At 51.8% G+C, this 19,044-nt stretch overlaps 1 protein-coding gene across 1 annotated transcript in view; it reads left to right on the top strand.

The window, feature by feature from the left end:
* Positions 1–17,858, top strand: part of TUFT1 (tuftelin 1) — a 31,622-nt gene extending 13,764 nt beyond the window's left edge. Inside the window, exons 4-11 of the mRNA XM_038768470.1 lie at positions 1,290–1,364; positions 8,620–8,730; positions 11,274–11,402; positions 11,711–11,805; positions 15,617–15,722; positions 16,705–16,788; positions 17,122–17,228; positions 17,704–17,858. Of these exons, the coding sequence (XP_038624398.1) occupies positions 1,290–1,364; positions 8,620–8,730; positions 11,274–11,402; positions 11,711–11,805; positions 15,617–15,722; positions 16,705–16,788; positions 17,122–17,228; positions 17,704–17,767 (771 nt within the window). The 3' untranslated portion in view covers positions 17,768–17,858. The remainder of the gene's footprint in view (positions 1–1,289; positions 1,365–8,619; positions 8,731–11,273; positions 11,403–11,710; positions 11,806–15,616; positions 15,723–16,704; positions 16,789–17,121; positions 17,229–17,703) is intronic.
* The last annotated feature ends 1,186 nt before the right edge of the window (positions 17,859–19,044 follow it).

Consider the following 19,044-nt stretch of genomic DNA (forward strand, 5'->3'; position numbering starts at 1 on the left):
GGGGTGGGGAAGGGGGGGGGAGAGCAAAGGGAAGCACCGTGGCTCAGTGGAAAGAGCACGGGCTTTGGAGTCAGAGGTCATGTGTTCAAATCTCGACTCCGCTAATTGTCAGCTGTGTGACTCTGGACAAGTCACTTAACTTCTCTGGGCTGCAGTTCCCTCATCTGTAAAATAGGGATTAAGACTGTGAGCCCCACGTGGGACAACCTGATCGCCTTGTAACCTCCCCAGCGCTTAGAACAGTGCTTTGCGCATAGTAAGCGCTTAATAAATGCCATCATTATTATTATTATTATTAAAGGGAGTGAGTTGAGGTGATGTGGATGGGACGGGGAGCTGAGGGGCATACAGGTGCTTCTCGGGCCCCCGACCCCGATGGGCAGGCCGGGGGGGGGGTGGGGGGCCCACTGGCGCGGTGACGGTGCCCGGACCTGGTACCCATAATGGCATCGGACCCCAACGTGGCTCAGTGGAAGGAGCCCGGGCTTGGAAGTCAGGGGTCGTGGGTTCTAATCCCGCCTCCTCCAATTGTCAGCTGTGTGACTTTGGGCAAGTCACTTCACTTCTGTGCCTCAGTTCCCTCACCTGTAAAATGGGGATTAAGACTGTGAGCCCCGCGTGGGACAACCTAATCACCCTGTATCCCCCCAGCGCTTAGAACAGTGCTTTGCACGTAGTAAGCGCTTAACAAATACCACCATCATCATCATCATTACTACACTCCGCCCCCACCCCCCGGCCCCACTTCTGTCCCTCGAGTGAGGTCCAGTACATCTAGGCCCCTTCCTTCCTCTCCCCCTCGTCCCCCTCTCCATCCCCCCATCTTACCTCCTTCCCTTCCCCACAGCACCTGTATATATGGATATATGTTTGTACATATTTATTACTCTATTTATTTTACTTGTACATATCTATTCTATTTATTTTATTTTGTTAGTATGTTTGGTTTTGTTCTCTGTCTCCCCCTTTTAGACTGTGAGCCCACTGTTGGGTAGGGACTGTCCCTATATGTTGCCAGCTTGTACTTCCCAAGCGCTTAGTCCAGTGCTCTGCACACAGTAAGCGCTCAATAAATACGATTGATTGATTGATCTAGGAGGTGTGATGCCCCCCCCGCCCCGCCTCACCTCTCAGGGAATCTAGACTGTGAGCCCGCTGTTGGGTAGGGACTGTCTCTGTGCGTTGCCGACTTGTACTTCCCAAGCGCTTAGTCCAGTGCTCTGCACACAGTAAGCGCTCAATAAATATGATTGATTGATTGATTGATTGATTGAATCCCTCTCCCCCAGGCCAGGAGCTGCCTGCAGAAGCTGCGTGAGGACATGAGCAGCAAGCTGGAAGAAAGGCCCAGTGAGCTTACACAGGTATCAGCCGGGCCCTGGGGGGGTGGAGGAAGGAGTGGAGGCACCGTGGGGGTGGGGACGGGGGTCCCCAGGGTCAGAGACCCCACCCGGAGCCGGGAGGAAAGCAGATAATAATAATCATCATCATCATCAATCAATCGTATTCATTCATTCATTTTAGACTGTGAGCCCACTGTTGGGTAGGGACTGTCTCTATATGTTGCCAACTTGTACTTCCCAGGCGCTTAGTCCAGTGCTCTGCGCACAGTAAGCTCTCAATAAATACGATTGATTGATTCATTCATTCAGTTGTATTTATTGAGCGCTTACTGTGTGCAGAGCACTGGACTGAACGCTTGGGAAGTACAAGTTGGCAACATAGAGAGACGGTCCCTACCTAACAGCGGGCTCACAGTCTAGAAGGGGGAGACAGACAACAAAATAAAACATATTAACAAAATAGAATAGAATAAATATGTACAAATAAAATAAATAAATAGGGTAATATGTACAAACATACATTCATTCATTCATTCAATTGTATTTATTGAGTGCTTACTGTGTGCAGAGCACTGGACTGAGCGCTTGGGAAGTACAAGTTGGCAACATATAGAGACAGTCCCTACCTAACAGTGGGCTCACAGTCTAGAAGGGGGAGACAGACAACAAAATAAAACATATTAACAAAATAGAATAGAATAAATATGTACAAATAAAATAGAGTAATAAATATGTACAAACATATATACATTCATTCATTCATTCAATTGTATTTATTGAGCGCTTACTGTGTGCAGAGCACCGTACTAAGTGCTTGGGAAGTACAAGTTGGCAACATATAGAGACAGTCCCCACCCAACTGTGGGCTCACAGTGTAGAAATCTAGAAGTCTATTATTATTATTATCTATAGTAATAATGGCATTTGTTAAGTGCTTACTATGTGCTAAGCACTGTTCTAAGCGCCGGGGGGATACAAGGTGATCAAGTTGTCCCGCGTGGGGCTCACAGTTATCATCCCCATTTTCCAGATGAGGTCACTGAGGCTCTGAGAAGTTAAGTGACTTGCCCAAGGTCACCCAGCAGTATTCTATTTATTTTATTTTGCTAATATGTTTTGTTTTGTTGTCAAAAAAAAGTCCCCCTTCTAGCCTGTGAGCCCGCTGTTGGGTAGGGACCGTCTCTAGATGTTGCCAACTTGGACTTCCCAAGCGCTTAGTCCAGTGTTCTGCACACAGTAAGCGCTCAATAAATGCGATTGAATGAATGGAGCCGGGATTCGAACCCATGACCTCGGACTCCAAAGCCCCTGCTCTTTCCACCGAAGGTGGACCAGAAGCACCTGGTGGGCCTCAGTGGCCGGAATCATAATTAAAATAATAATAATAGCGCTTACTATGTGCCAGGCGCTGTCCTAAGCACTGGGGTAGATAGAAGATCATTGGGTTGGACATAGTCCCTGTCCCACACAGGCTCACCCAGAGTGAGCCCCCTTTTTTCTCTCCTCCTCCCTGTCCCCCCCGCCCCACCCCCTTCCCCTCCCCACAGCACCTGTATATATGTTCGTACAGATTTATTACTCTATTTATTTTACTTGTACATATTTATTATTCTATTTATTTTGTTAATAATGTGCATCTAGCTTTATTTTTATTTATTCTGATGACCGGACACCTGTCCACATGTTTTGTTGTCTGTCTCCCCCTTCTAGACTGTGAGCCCGTGGTTGGGTAGAGACCGTCTCTGTATGTCGCCAACTTGCACTTCCCACGCGCTTAATATGTATATATGTTTGTACATATTTATTACTCTATTTATTTATTTATTTTACTTGTACATATCTATTCTATTTATTTTATTTTGTTAGTACGTTTGGTTTTGTTCTCAGTCTCCCCCTTTTAGACTGTGAGCCCACTGTTGGGTAGGGACTGTCTCTTTATGTTGCCAATTTGTACTTCCCAAGCGCTTAGTACAGTGCTCTGCACATAGTAAGCGCTCAATAAATACGATTGATTGATTGATTGATTAATACAGTGCTCTGCACACAGTAAGCGCTCAATAAATATGATTGAATGAATGAATGAATCTCCATTTTCCAGATGAGGGAACTGAGGCATGAAGAAGTGAATCAATCAATCAATCGTATTTATTGAGCGCTTACTGTGTGCAGAGCACTGTACTAAGCGCTTGGGAAGTACAAGTTGGCAACGTATAGAGACGGTCCCTACCCAACAGTGGGCTCACAGTCTAGAAGGGGGAGACAGAGAACAAAACCAAACATACTAACAAAATAAAATAAATAGAGTAGATATGTACAAGTAAGATAAATAGAGTAATAAACATGTACAAACATATATACATATATACAGGCAAGTGAAGTGACTTGCCCAAGATCACACAGCAGACAAATGCAGCGTGGCTCAGGGGAAAGAGCCCGGACTTTGGAGTCAGAGGTCACGGGTTCAAATCCCACCTCTGCCACATGTCAGCTGTGTGACTTTGGGCAAGTCACTTAACTTCTCTGAGCCTCAGTTACCTCATCTGGAAAATGGGGATTAAGACTGTGAGCCCCACGTGGGACGACCTGATCACCTTGTATCCTCCCCAGCGCTTAGAACAGTGCTTTGCACAAAGTAAGCACTTAACAAATGCCATCATTATTATTATTATTATGTTATTATTATAATTATTATATTATTGTTGCCAACTTGTACTTCCCAAGCGCTTAGTACAGTGCTCTGCACACAGTAAGCGCTCAATAAATACGATTGATTGATTACGTGCAGGGTGCCCTGCTGGATGCCAGCTGTGTGCAGGGCACCGACCATATGCAGGGCACTGTCTCCGACCACGTTCATGAGGCTGTGCCAGGCGCCAACCGTGTGCAGGTTGGCACTGTGCTGGGCGCCAACCATGTGTGGAATGCTTTTCTGAGCGCTGACCACGTGCGGCGGGGCGAGGTGCCAGCCACCAGCCACGTGCAGGGCACTGTGCCAGCTGCCGACGGTGGGCAAGGTGCCCTGCAGGCTGCTAGGGGCAGGAAGGAGTGAGAAGGGGGCCAACTTGTACTTCCCAAGCGCTTAGTACAGTGCTCTGCACGCAGTAAGCGCTCAATAAATACGACTGGGGATTAAGATGGTGAGTCCCACGTGGGACAGGGACTGTGTCCAACCCAATTTAATTGTATCGACCCCAGCGCCAGTAACAGTGCCTGGTACATAGTAAGTGCTTAACAAATACCACAGTTCTGATTATTATTATTAGCATCTTGCCCAAAATGTGTTGCCAGTTTGTACTTCCCAAGCGCTTAGTACAGTGCTCTGCACATAGTAAGCGCTCAATAAATACGATTGATGATTGATGATGAAGTAATCTCAGTTGGTGGCCAGTGGCATAGGCAGAACCAGAAACCCCAAGTCCTGAGTTGTCTAACACACTGACCACTGGACACCACTGGTCTCCATCCCCCCCATCTTACCTCCTTCCCTTCCCCACAACACCTGTATATATGTTTGTACATATTTATTACTCTATTTATTTTACTTGTACATATCTATTCTATTCATTTTATTTTGTTAGTATGTTTGGTTTTGTTCTCTGTCTCCCCCTTTTAGACTGTGAGCCCACTGTTGGGTAGGGACTGTCTCTAGATGTTGCCAATTTGGACTTCCCAAGCGCTTAGTACAGTGCTCTGCACACAGTAAGCGCTCAATAAATACAATTGATGATGATGATGATGATGACTGAATGAACGAAAGGGTGACCCTGCCCTCAAGGGGCAGCCTAAAGCGGGGCCCCAGCCCCGTCGCCCAGCTAACGGGGAGGGAGTCGGAGGAGATAAAATCCAAACGCTGCTGCTGGGGGCGGCCGGGCGGCTAGTGGGAAGCGCACGGGCCTGAGTGTCAGCGGGCACGAGTTCCAATCCCGCCACATGTCTGCTGTGTGACCTTGGGCAAGTCACTTCACTTCTCTGGGCCTCACTTCCCTCTTCTGTACAATGGGCGTTAAGTCTGTGAGTCCCAGGTCCAACTCAGTTTCAAGTCCCGGCTCCGCCAACTGTCAGCTGCGTGACTTGGGGCGAGTCACTTAACTTCTGAGAAGCAGCATGGCTCAGTGGAGAAGAGCCCGGGCTTTGGAGTCAGAGGTCATGGGTTCAAATCCCGGCTCCACCAATTGTCAGCTGTGTGACTTTGGGCAAGTCGCTTCACTTCTCTGGGCCTCAGTTACCTCATCTGTAAAATGGGGATTGAGACTGTGTGCCCCACGTGGGACAACCTGATCACCTTGTAACACCCCCAGCGCTTAGAACAGTGCTTTGCACGTAGTAAGCGCTTAATAAATGCCATCGTTATTATTATTATTATTATTCTCGGTGCCTCCGTGACCTCATCTGCAAAATGGGGATGACGACTGTGAGCCCCCCGTGGGACAACCTGATAATAAATAATAAAATAATGATAGCATTTGTTAAGCGCTTACTATGTGCCAAGCACTGTTCTAAGCGCTGGGGTGGACAAAAGGTGATCAGGCTGTCCCACGTGGGGCTCCCAGTCTTAATCCCCATTTGACAGATGAGGTAACTGAGGCACAGAGAAGTGAAGTGACTTGCCCAAAGTCACACAGCTGAGGTGGCAGAGGCGGGATTAGAACCCACGACCTCTGACTCCCAAGCCCGTGCTCTTTCCACTAAGTCACACTGCTTCTCACTTTGATCACTCATCATCATCATCATCAATCGTATTTATTGAGCGCTTACTGTGTGCAGAGCACTGTACTAAGCGCTTGGGAAGTACAAGATGGTAACATCTAGAGACAGTCCCTACCCAGCAGTGGGCTCACAGTCTAAAAGGGGGAGACAGAGAACAAAACCAAACATACTAACAAAAGAAAATAAATAGAATAGATATGTACAAGTAAAATAAATAAATAAAGTAATAAATATGTACAAACATATATACATATATACAGGTGCTGTGGGGAAGGGAAGGAGGTGAGATGGGGGGGATCACTGATCACTTTGTAATTTCCCCAGCGCTTAGAACAGTGCTTTGCACATAGTAAGCGCTTAACAAATACCATCATCATTATTATTATTATTATGTCATAGCTACCCTAATGCTTAAAACAGTGCTTGGTACCTAGTAAGTGCCTAAAGTCTGTGATTCCCATGTGGGACAGGGACTGGGTCCAACTGAATTTCAAATCCCGGCTCCACCAATTGTCAGCTGTGTGACTTTGGGCAAGTCACTTAACTTCTCTGTGCCTCAGTGACCTCATCTGTAAAATGGGGGTCAAAACTGTGAACCCTCCCAGGGACAACCCGATCACCTTGTGACCTCCCCAGCGCTTAGAACAGTGCTTTGCACATAGTAAGTGCTTAACAAATACCATCATCATTATTATTATTATTATCTCATAGCTACCCTAATGCTTAAAACAGTGCTGGGTACCTAGTAAGCGCCTAAAGTCTGTGAGTCCCATGTGGGACAGGGACTGGGTCCAACCCAATTTCAAATCCCGGGTCCACCAATTGTTAGCTGTGTGACTTTGGGCAAGTCACTTAACTTCTCTGTGCCTCAGTGATCTCATCTGTAAAATGGGGGTTATTCATTCATTCATTCGTATTTATTGAGCGCTTACTGTGTGCAGAGCACTGTACTAAGCGCTTGGGAAGTACAAGTCGGCAACATAGAGAGACGGTCCCTACCCAACAGTGGGCTCACAGTCCAGAACTGTGAGCCCTCCCTGGGACAACCCGATCACCTTGTGACCTCCCCAGCGCTTAGACACATAGTAAGCGCTTAACAAATACCATCATCATTATTATTATTATCATTATCATTATTATTATTATTAATAACAAATACCACAATTATTATTATTATCATTACCCCAGAACACATAGGAGGGGCAGGAGAAGCTGGGGTGGTGAGGGGTGATAAGGGTCGGGGGTGAGGGCTGGGGCACAGAGAGCCCTGAGCATATTTATTGAGCGCGTACTGAACGCAGAGCATTGTGCACTTGGGAGAGGACAAGCGCTTAGTACAGTGCTCTGCACACAGGAAGCGCTCAATAAATACGATTGATTGATTGACAATATAACGGACACATTCCTGGCTGGGGGGCGATTCTTAATTGTCTGACTGCCCTGGCTTTATGTCGTTTGGCGGGGCGGGGGGTGTCCATGCGGGGGGTTTGTGGATAGAGCACAGGCCTAAGAGTCAGAAGGCCATGGGTTCGTTCAGTCGTATTTATTGAGCGCTTACTGTGCGCAGAGCACTGGACTAAGCGCCTGGGAAGTACAAATTGGCCACATATAGAGACGGTCCCTACCACACCATGGACTCACAGTCTAGTCTAGGGGAAGCAGCATGGCTCAGTGGAAAGAGCACAGGCTTTGGAGTCAGAGGTCAGGGGTTCAAATCCCGCCTCTGCCACGTCAGCTGTGTGACTTTGGGCAAGTCACTTAACTTCTCTGGGCCTCAGTTACCTCATCTGTAAAATGGGGATTAAGACTGTGAGCCCCACGTGGGACAACCTGATCACCTTGTCACCTCCCCAGAGCTTAGAACAGTGCTTTGCACATAGTAAGCGCTTAATAAATGCCATCATTAGAAGGGTTCTAATCCCCGCTCCGCCACTTCATCATCATCATCATCAATCGTATTTATTGAGCACTTACTATGTGCAGAGCACTGTACTAAGCACTTGGGAAGTACAAATTGGCAACATACAGAGACGGTCCCTACCCAACAGTGGGCTCACAGTCTAAAAGGGGGAGACAGAGAACAAAACCAAACATACTAACAAAATAAAATAAATAGACTAGATATGGACAAGTAAAATACATAAATAAATAGAGTAATAAATATGTACAAACATATATACAGGTGCTGTGGGGAAGGGAAGGAGGTAAGATGGGGGGGATGGAGAGGGGGACGAGGGGGAGAGGAAGGAAGGGGCTCAGTCTGGGAAGGCCTCCTGGAGGAGGTGAGCTCTCTGCTTAATAAATGCCATCATTAGAAGGGTTCTAATCCCCGCTCCGCCACTTGTCCGCTGTGCGACCTTGGACGAGTCACGTCACTTGAGTGGGCCTCAGTTACCTCATCTGTAAAATGGGGGTGGAGACCGTGGGCCCCGTGTGGGACAGGGACTGTGTCCAACTCGATTTGGTTGCGTCCACCCCGGCGCTTAGCATGGTGCCTGGCACATAGTAGGCGCTTAACGAGTACCATCATTATTATCGTCATTATAATTTCCTCCCTCCCCTGCGGCAGGTGGAAGACCTGGGTGAAGACACAGAGACCCTCCGGATGGCGGCCAAAACGTTACTCGCTCAGCTGCAGGAGGTGGAACGGAGGCATCAGGCTGAAAGGCTGACTTTCGAGGTCAGGGCTGCATGGGGCGGGGCGGGGCCCAGGCCTGGATTTCCGAAGGACCTGGGTTCTAATTCTGGCACCGCCACTTGCCTGCTGGGTGACGTTGGGCAAGTCACTTCACTTCTCTGTGCTTCATGGAGTCTCCACCCACCCCTCCTCTCAGCCGGCCGGGGGGTCGGTGAGGGGGGGCTCCACCTTCCCCGGGGCGGGAGGAAGGCCTGAGGGGCGGCCCTGCCCAGCTGCCAACGGAGAAGCAGAGTGCCTCAGTGGCAGGACCTCGGGCTTGGGAGTCAGAGGTCACGGGTTCGAATAATAATAATCATAATAATGGCATTTATGAAGCGCTTACTTTGTGCAAAGTTCCCTTCAAAGCCCTACTGAGAGCTCACCTCCTCCAGGAGGCCTTCCCAGACTGAGCCCCCTCCTTCCTCTCCCCCTCCCCATCCCCCCGCCTTACCTCCTTCCCCTCCCCACAGCACCTGTATAGATGTTTGTACAGATTTATTACTCTATTTTACTTGTACATATGTATTCTATTTGTTTTATTCTGTTTTGTTGCCTGTCTCCCCCTTCTAGACTGTGAGCCCGCTGTTGGGTAGGGACCGTCTCTATATGTTGCCAACTTGGACTTCCCAAGCGCTTAGTACAGTGCTGTGCACACAGTAAGCGCTCAATAAATACGATTGAATGAATGAATGAATAAAATGGGGATTAAGACTGTGAGCCCCATGAGGGACCAGGACTGTGTCCAACCTAATTACCTTGTGTGCTTACAGTAGTGATAATAATAATGATGGTATTTGTTAAGCGCTTCCTATAATAATAATAATAATGTTGGCATTTGTTAAACGCTTACTATGTGCAAAGCACTGTTCTAAGCGCTGGGGAGGGATACAAAGTGATCAGGTTGTCCCACGAGGGGCTCACAGTCTTAATCCCCATTTGACCGATGAGGTAGCTGAGGCTCAGAGAAGTGAAGTGACTTGCCCAAGGTCACACAGCAGACATGTGGCGGAGCTGGGATTCGAACCCCTGACCTCCGACTCCAAAGCCCGGGCTCTTTCCACGGGGCCACGCTGCACTGTTCTAAGCGCTGGGGTAGATGCAAGTTTATCAGGTTGTCGCGTGTGGGGCTCACAGTCTTAATCCCCATTTGACAGATGAGGTAACTGAGGCACAGGTAAATTAAGTAAGGGCTTAACAAAATACCATTATTATTATTATTATTATTATTATTATTATTATTATTATTACCACTCATACTGTGCAGACTGGGGTGGGGAGAGGGAGACACACGGGGAACACCCCCTACCCCGCAGCCCACCATCCCCAGGGACCCATGGAGGCCAGGGATGGGCCGGAGGGATTGAGAGGTCATTGCTGAGACTGAGGTCAGGGTTCGTTCATTCATTCAGTCGTATTTATTGAGCCCTTTCTGTGTGCAGAGCACTGTACTGAGCGCTTGGGAAGTCCAAGTTGGCAACATCTAGAGACGGTCTCTACCCAACAACGGGCTCACGGTCTAGAAGGGGGAGACAGACAACAAAGCCAAACATGTAGACAGGGTTGAGGTCAGAGGTGAGGGTTAGTACTGTGTTAAGCGCCTAGTACAGTGCTTTGCACAGAGTAAGCGCTCAGTAAATAGGATTGATTGGATGAGGGGGTCCGGCCGGGGGCAGACAGGCAGAGCCGAGGGGTCCATCTGGCCCCGGCTTGGAAGACAGGGATGTTAACTTGAAACCCGATTACCTTGTGACCTCCCCAGCGCTTAGAACAGTGCTTTGCACATAGTAAGCGCTTAACAAATACCATCATCATCATCATCATCCGGCGCTTGGCTTGGCCTCCCCCAGGGAACCTGGCAGGGTCTCCCGTTCCCCTTCCCCTCCGCAGCTTGGAGCTCTCGGACCCGCTCCTCTTGAGAAGCAGCGTGGCTCAGTGGGAAGACCCCGGGCTTTGGAGCCAGAGGTCATGGGTTCGAATCCCGGCTCCGCCACGTGCCTGCTGCGTGACCTTGGGCAAGTCACTTAACTCCTCGGAGCCTCAGTTACCTCATCTGTAAAATGGGGATTAACCGCGAGCCCCACGTGGGACAACCTGATCATCTCTTAGACTGTGAGCCCACTGTTGGGTAGGGACCGTCTCTATATGTTGCCAACTTGTACTTCCCAAGCGCTTAGCACCGTGCTCTGCACACAGTAAGCGCTCAATAAATACGATTGATGATGATGATGATGATCTATTCTATTTATTTTATTTTGTTAATATGTTTTGCTCTCCGTCTCCCCCATCTAGACTGTGAGCCCACTGTTGGGTAGGGACCGTCGCTATATGTTGCCGACTTGGACTTCCCAAGTGCTCTGCACACAGTAAGCGCTCAATAAATACGATCGATTGATTGATTGATCTCGTATCCCCCCCCAGTGCTTAGAACAGTGCTTTGCACATAGTAAGCGCTTAACAAATGCCATTATTATTATTATTATTATTATTATTATTGGGGTCCCCCATCCCTTCCCAGGTCATGACCCCAGCCCCCCATATCCCCCCAGGCCACGCTGAGCCGCTACCAACGGGAGGCAGAGGAGGGTGCGGCGGCGCTTCTCAGGGCTCGGGACGGCAGCGAGGGATGCCACTTGGAGATCCGCAGGCTCAGGCAGCGCCTGGCGGAGATGGAGGAGGTACGGGGTACGGGCCACCGGCCCACCGGGGGACGGAGGCGGGGAGCTGGGCCGGGGGAACGGGGACGGAGGGGACGCCAGGGCACAGAACGGGGTGCCAGGGCTGGCGAGGGGCCGAGCGGAGAACGGGGGGCTGCAGGCTGGGGCCGGGCGCCCTTTACTCCCTACAGCCGACCCCCCGCCTGCTCTTAGTACCACTTCTTAGTACTAAGAAGCCCCTGCACACAGTGAGTGCTCAATCAATACGACTGAATGGACTGAATGAACGCTCTTTCCCCCCCTCCACCACCTCCCCTCCCCTTGGCTAGGAGCGGCAGAGCCTCGTGGCCAAAGTGCGGGAGGGCGAGGAGGCCCTGGAGGAGCTGCGTGGCCACAACGTCCAGAACCGGGCCGAGCTGGAAAGGTGACGATGGAGCCGTCCGGCGCGGGCACTTGCCGAGCGCCGACCGCGAGACTAAGCCCTCGGGAGAGCGCGACCGCAGTGCTAGAGTTGGTGGACAACGGTCCCTGCCCGCCCCCCCGAAGGAGCTTCTGGCCTAGCCGGGGAGGAGGACGCGACAAGAAATGATGGGTCCGGGGTGGGGGAGGAAGGGCGTGGAGCAGCCCGGGCGATGGGGCGGTGGGGTGAGTGCCCAAGGGTTGGGGTGACAGAAAGGGCCGACCTGGGAGGTGTGGGGAGGAAGGAGGAGCCGTTGGCAGAGGGTGATGGAGAGAGAAGAGGCCGGGAGAGCCGCGCTCTACCTGAGGTGAAGTGGGAGGGAGGAAGGACAAGGTCTACTGTGGGAGGGAGAAGTTGCCACCCTGGGCGGTGGATGGCAGCAGGGAAGGGGTGTGCCCCTCAACACCTGCCACCTCAGGACATGAGTCATGTCAATTCAGGGTGGGGCCCTCACAGGAGGAAGGCCAGGGAGAAGGGCACGGGGCCCACAGGAACCCACACTGTGCTTGCCGGGCCTTCCCGGGCTGCCAGTTCTCCCTACTTCTTCCCACTTCCTCCTCTCTTCCCACCCTTCCCCTCTTCTCCCCCTCCTCCCCGCTCTGTCCCCCTCTTTCCCCTTCTCTCCCCTTTACTCCTTCCCTCTCCCCTTCTCTTCCCCACATCTCCCCACCCCCGCATCCCTCTACCCCACCCTCTTCTCCCCCCAGCACAAACTTATTTTACTGGGTGGAGAAGGTTCAGTGGAGACAGTCCCTGCCAATCTCTCTTTCCCCTTCTCTCCCCTCTACTCCTTCCCTCTCTCTTTCTCTTCCCCACATCTCCGCCCCCCGCATCCCTCTACCCCACCCCCTTCTCCCCCCAACACAAACTTATTTTACTGGGTGGAGAAGGGACAGTGGAGACAGTCCCTGCCAATCTCTCTGTCTTTCCCCTTCTCTCCCCTCTACTCCTTCCCTCTCTCTTTCTCTTCCCCACATCTCCGACCCCTACATCCCTCTACCCCACCCTCTTCTCCCCCCAAAACAAACATTTTACTGGGTGGAGAAGGGACAGTGGAGACAGTCCCTGCCAATCTCTCTGTCTCTCTCCCTCCCTCTCTGTCTTTCCCTCTCTCACACACCCACACCCTCAGCTGCATGAGGGAGGTGGAGATAAAGTTCCTGCCACTGAGAAGCTGTCCATCAATCAGTAGTATTTATTGAGCGCATACTGCGTAGAGCATCGTACAAAGCCCTTGGGAGAGTACAATATGACAGAATTAGCAGCCGGGTTTCCTGCCCATAATGAGCTTACAGTCTAGGCGGGGAGACAGACCACATAAAAAATAATTTATAACATATAATTTAAAGATATGTACATAAATGCTCTGGGGTTGGGGCAAATATCAAATGCCCATTCATTCATTCAGTCGTATTTATTGAGCGCTTACTGTGTGCACAGCACTGTACTAAGCGCTTGGGAAGTACAAGTTGGCAACATGTAGTTGGAGAAGCAGCGTGGCTCAATGGAAAGAGCCCGGGCTTTGGAGTCAGAGGTCAGACGTTCAAATCCCAGCTCTGCCGCTTGTCAGCTGTGTGACTTTGGGCAAGTCACTTAACTTCTCTGGGCCTCAGTTACCTCATCTGTAAAATGGGGATTAAGACTGTGAGCCCCTTGGGACAACCTGATCACCGTGTAACCTCCCCAGCGCTTAGAACGGTGCTTTGCACATAGTAGACGCTTAATAAATGCCATTATTATTATTATATAGAGACGGTCCCTACGCAACAGTGGGCGCTCAGTCTAGAAGAGCCCAGAGGTCACAGGTCCAAATACGTGCTTTGTTTTCTGTCTCCCCCTTCTAGTCTGTGAGCTTGTTATTGAGTAGGGACTGTTTCTGTCTGTTGCCAAATTGTACTTTCCAAGCACACAGTAAGCGCTCAATAAGTGCGATCGAATGAATGAATACGTAGGTGAGGCAGAAGGAAGAGTGAGCCAGGGACAAGAGGGCTTCATCAGGGAAGGCCTCCTGGAGGAGGTGCGACTTTAGAAATTGCTTTGAAGGTGAAGAGAATGGCGGTTTGGTGTACAGGGAAGGGGAGGAAGTTCCGGGCTAGAGGGAAGATGTGGGAAAGAGGTTGGTGGCGAGATAGATGAGATCAGGGCGGAGTGAGGAAGTTGGAGCTACAGGAGCAAAGTGCAGGAGCTCGGCCGGACTAGGAGATCAGCGTGGCGGGGTAGGTGGGGGAGAGATGACTGAATGATTCAGTGCTTTGCACATAGTAAGCGCTTTATAAATGCTATTATTATTATTATTATTGAAAGCTGACGGTAAAAGGAGTTTCTGGTTGATGTGGAGGTGAATGGGCAACCACTGGACGGTCTTGAGGAGTGGGGAGACGTAGCCTGCATATTTTTGTTGAAAAGCGACCTGTGTAGAAAAATCAGCTCTCTCACACACTCACACTTTCTCTCATGGGTGTGAGACGGACAGAGAGAGGTGGAGATACAATCCCTGCTATGGGGGGGCTGCCAGCCTGTGGGGAGACAGGACACCCACGCACACTATCTCACTCTGTCTCTCTCCTGGACACTTGAAGAGGGACAGGGAGGAGGAGACGTGGCCATTGGCTTTAAAGCCCTCAATCCCCTTGCCCCCTCTTACCTCACCTTGCTACTTTTCTACTATAACCCAGCCCACATACTTCACTCCTCTAATGCCAAACTACTCTCTGTACCTCAGTCTCCTCCATCTCGCTTCCGACATCCTGCCTCTGGCCTGGAATGCCCTCCCACTTCACATCCAGCAGACAATTACGCTCCCCCAGTTCAGAGCCTTATTGAAGGCCCATCTCCCCGCAGGGGGCCTTCCCTGACTGCGCCCTCCTTTCCTCTTCTCCCACTCCCTCCTGCGTCGCCCTAACTTGCTCCCTTTATTCATCCCCCGTCCCAGCCCTGCAAAATCAATCAATCAATCATATTTATTGAGCGCTTACTGTGTGCAGAGCACTGTACTAAGCGCTTGGGAAGTACAAGTTGGCAACATATAGAGACAGTCCCTACCCAACAGTGAGCTCACAGTCTAAAAGGGGGGAGACAGAGAACAAAACCAAACATACTAACAAAATAAAATAAATAGAATAGATATGTACAAGTAAAATAGAGTAATAAATATGTACAAACATATATACAGGTGCTGTGGGGAAGGGAAGGAGGTAAGATGGGGGGGATGGAGAGGGGGACGACGGGGAGAGGAAGGAACTTATATCCCTATCTGTCATTTATCTTTATTAATGTCTTTCTCCCCCTCTAGACGGTAAGCTCGTTGTGGGTAGGGAATGTGACTGTTTATTGTTCTTCTATACTCTCCTAAGTACAGTGCTTTGCACACAGAAAGCACTCCATTCATTCACTCTAGGTGCTCTGCACACAGAAAACGCTCAATTCATTCATTCATTCAATTGTATTTATTGAGCGTTTACTGTGTGCAGAGCACTGTACTAAGCACTTGGAAGAGTACATTATAACGACAGACACAGTCCCTGCCCACAACTAGCTCAATAAATACGATTGAATGGATGAATGAGTCCTCAGGGGGTTGCCAGTCTCACAGGCATACGCACATACTCGCCATTCTGTGCCGGAGAAGACCAGGCCCCTGCCCGTCGGGTGAGGGGAGGGCAGCAGCCTGTGTGGTCCGTCTCTCCGTGGGACGGCGGGCGTGGGCAGGTTCCGTGGGCGGCGCGGGAGACCCCTTGTCCTCTCTCCAAGCCCTGAACGTGGACCGTGTCCCCAGGGCGGCCACACTGGAGCAGGAGGTGTCCGGCCTTCGGGAGAAGATCCACCACCTGGATGACATGCTGAAGAGCCAGCAGCGCAAAGTCCGCCAGATGATCGAGCAGGTAGCCCCGGGGCGGGGGCGGAAAAATTCAGACGGGGCTCTGGATGAGCTGCGGACCTCGGTTTTCCGCGCCTCGTCCCCCACCGGGCTGTGGGTGGGTAATAGAGGGCGGGCAGCATTTCAGTTGGGGAGCGGGGTCCGGAGGTCCAGGCCAATCGGTGGGACCCCACTCATGGCTGCCTGAGGGAAACGGAACGGGATGGGAGAGGGTGGGCCGTGGCCGGCGTACATCCTAGCTGAGATGGAGGGTCAGGAGGGCCCCAGGCCAGATCCCTAGGGGGATCTGTGGTGATCTCCCCTCTGCTTCTCTCCCCTTTTCCCCTCCTCTTTTCCCTTCCCCTCTTCTTCTCCCCTCCTCTCTTCTTCTTATCCTCCTCTTCTCCCCTCCCCACTTAATCTCCACTCCCTTCTTCTCCCTTCACCTCTTTCCCCCTCTGTTTCTCCCCGTCCTCTTCTCCTCTCCCTTCCCCTCTTCCCCTTTCCCTTCCCCTCTTCCCCTCTCTCTTCCCCGCTTCCCCTCTCGCTTCCCCTCTTCTCCTCTCGCTTCCCCTCTTCTCCTCTCGCTTCCCCTCTTCTCTTCTTCTCCTCTCCCTTCTCCTCTTCCCCTCTTCTCCTCTCCCTTCCCTTCTTCTTCTTTCCCCTCCCCTTTTTTCCCCCTCTTCTTCTCCCCCTCCTCTTCCCCTGCCCTCCTTTTCCCTTCCCTCCTTTTCCCTTCCCCTCTTCTCCTCTTCTCCTCTCGCTTCCCCTCTTCTCCTCTCCCTTCTCCTCTTCCCCTCTCCCTTTCCCTCTTCCCCTCTCCCTTCCCCTCTTCTCCTCTCCCTTCCCCTCTTCTTCTCTCCCCTCCCCTTCTTTCCCCCTCTTCTTCTCCCCCTCCTCTTCCCCTGCCCTCCTTTTCCCTTCCCTCCTTTTCCCTTCCCCTCCCCTCTCCTCTCCCTCTTTCCTCCCCTGGCCTCCCTTCTTCTCCCCTCCCCTCCCCGCGGCAGCTCCAGAACTCTAAAGCCGTGATTCAGACGCGGGACGCCACCATCCAGGAGCTGAAGGAGAAAGTGGCGTACCTGGAAGCGGAGGTACGGGGAGGAGCCGGGATTAGGAATCACAAGGTCATGGGTTCTAATCCCAGCTCTGCCACTTGTCTGTTGTGCGACTGGGCAGGTCGCTTCACTTTTCCGGGCCTGTTACCTCATCTGGAAAATGGGGGTCGAGACTGTGAGCCCCAGGTGGGACAGGGACTGCGTCCAACCCGATTAGCTTGTATCCACCCTAGCGCTTAGTACAGTGCCTGGCACACAGTAAGTAGTATTTGGAGCGGCCATTTGGGGAGGGGCTCCAGGCTGGGGTCTGGGTGGGGTGGGAGGGGGCTGGTTCCAGCATGTGACGGGCGGTGGGGGTGTCTGCCCCAGAATCTGGAGATGTATGACCGCTTGGAGCACCTGATTGAGAAGCAAGCGGCCGCCACCACCGGCTCCTTCAGCGTGCAGACTCGGCCCAAGATCGGGCACCCGGGCAGGTGAGGAGGTGGTCCGCTGTTGGGGGGGTAAGGGGGGTGGTCCTGAATGTCGGGCGGGGCGTGGGGATCCGGCGAAGCAGCGTGGCTCAGTGGAAAGAGCACAGGCTTGGGATTCAAGAGGTCATGGGTTCTAATCCCATCTCCGCCACATGTCTGCTGTGTGACCTTGAGCAAGCCACTTCTCTGAGCCTCAGTTCCCTTATCTGTAAAATGGGGATTAAGACTGTGAGCCCAATGTGGGACAACCGGATCACCTTGTATCCCCCCAGCTCTTAGAACAGTGCTTCGCACATAGTAAGCGCTTAACAAATGCCATCATCATTATTATTATTATTATCTGGTCATCATCCTCTGTGGGGATCTCCCACCCCGGAAGGGACCCCGAGCTCACCTCTCCACCCCCACCAAGGAGCAGAGAGGGGGATAAAGTCGTGACCTTAAATGTTCTCTCCCCCAAACCTCCCTTCCTTTTCAGCATCCGAATAGCCAAGCCCCCCAGCCCGAAGCCCCTCCCCCTGATTCGCGTGGTGGAGACCTGAGGGCCACGAGGACCCCGACACTAGGATTACTCAGCGTTGACTCTCGACCTGCGGCTGTCCCACCCCCCAACCCCCGGTCCTCCTGCCCCTTCCCGCCCCTCTCTTCTGGACCGACAGCGGGAGGTGAGACTCATCACCCCAAGGGCCCAGACCCTCTCTCTCTCCCCCTCCACCCGCCGGGCACCCCGCCGACCGACAGCAGGATGGGGAGCGATCCGGACCCCCCGCACAAACATGGCATCGGACTGGTGACTTCTCCGCTGCCCCCCTCCTCTCGGACAAAGCCGGGATGGAGACGACGGGTCACCGCTGACCGGGCTGACTTTGCTGCTAAGTTATCCTGGGGAGGGGGTTTGAGGGGAGGGCCGGCGCCGGCCCTGACTCCAACGTGATGCGCCCATCCCTCCTTCCGGCCAGAGATCTGAAGGTCAGCTGCCCCCTAACATCGTGATTTTGGGGGTGAGGACACCAGTCTGGTATCTTGAGGGTCTTCTCCCTCCTCCGCACACCCCTACCCCTGACGTTTCCCCCACTGCCCCAGCCCGGACGATCCACCACCCCGAGCGTCCTCCCCCTCCATCCTTGACTGTCCTCCAGTGACCCAGCATGGACCACCCTTATTCCCATGGCGATGGGGGCAGTGGGTGGGCATGGGAAGGGCAGATAGAGCAGCCTGAATCCAAATACCCAGGAGTCCTGGCCTTGGGCACTGGCCCCTGGATGGGCGTTATCCATCTGCAAAGTTGTGTGGAGTTTGTGTTTGTGTGCGTATGTAGCTGTGGGTGGGCGTGGGGGGTCCCACCCCTAAACCTCTTTTGGGGTTACAGTGCCTTCACACCTCCCCGGGCCCCCTCAACAACTGGAAACCTCTAGACTGTAAGCTCATTTTGGGCAGGGCATGTGCCAACCACGTCTGTTGTATTCTTCCAAGCATTTAGTACAGTGCTCTGCACCCAGGAAGCGCTCAATAAATACCAATCACCTTGGCACCCTCACAGACTGCGGCTGGGGATCAGGGGCACCTCAGTGCAGTGGGAGGGATTTAAGTTGGACTGAAAGAGCCAGACCCCAGGTGGTGGGGTTGGGGGTAGGGGTTGTCAAAATCAAATATAAATCCTGGGAACTGGAGAAAGGGTAAAGATAAGCTGTTTGAATTTGTCGTTTTCTTGTTTTTTGGGGTTTTTTTAATGGTATATGTTAAGCGCTTACCATAGGCCAGGCACTGTTCTAACTGCTGGGGTAGATAACAAGCTAATCTGGTGGGACGCGGTCCATAT

Source organism: Tachyglossus aculeatus, chromosome Y4 (assembly GCF_015852505.1).
Source record: "Tachyglossus aculeatus isolate mTacAcu1 chromosome Y4, mTacAcu1.pri, whole genome shotgun sequence".
NCBI classification, from domain to species: domain Eukaryota; kingdom Metazoa; phylum Chordata; class Mammalia; order Monotremata; family Tachyglossidae; genus Tachyglossus; species Tachyglossus aculeatus.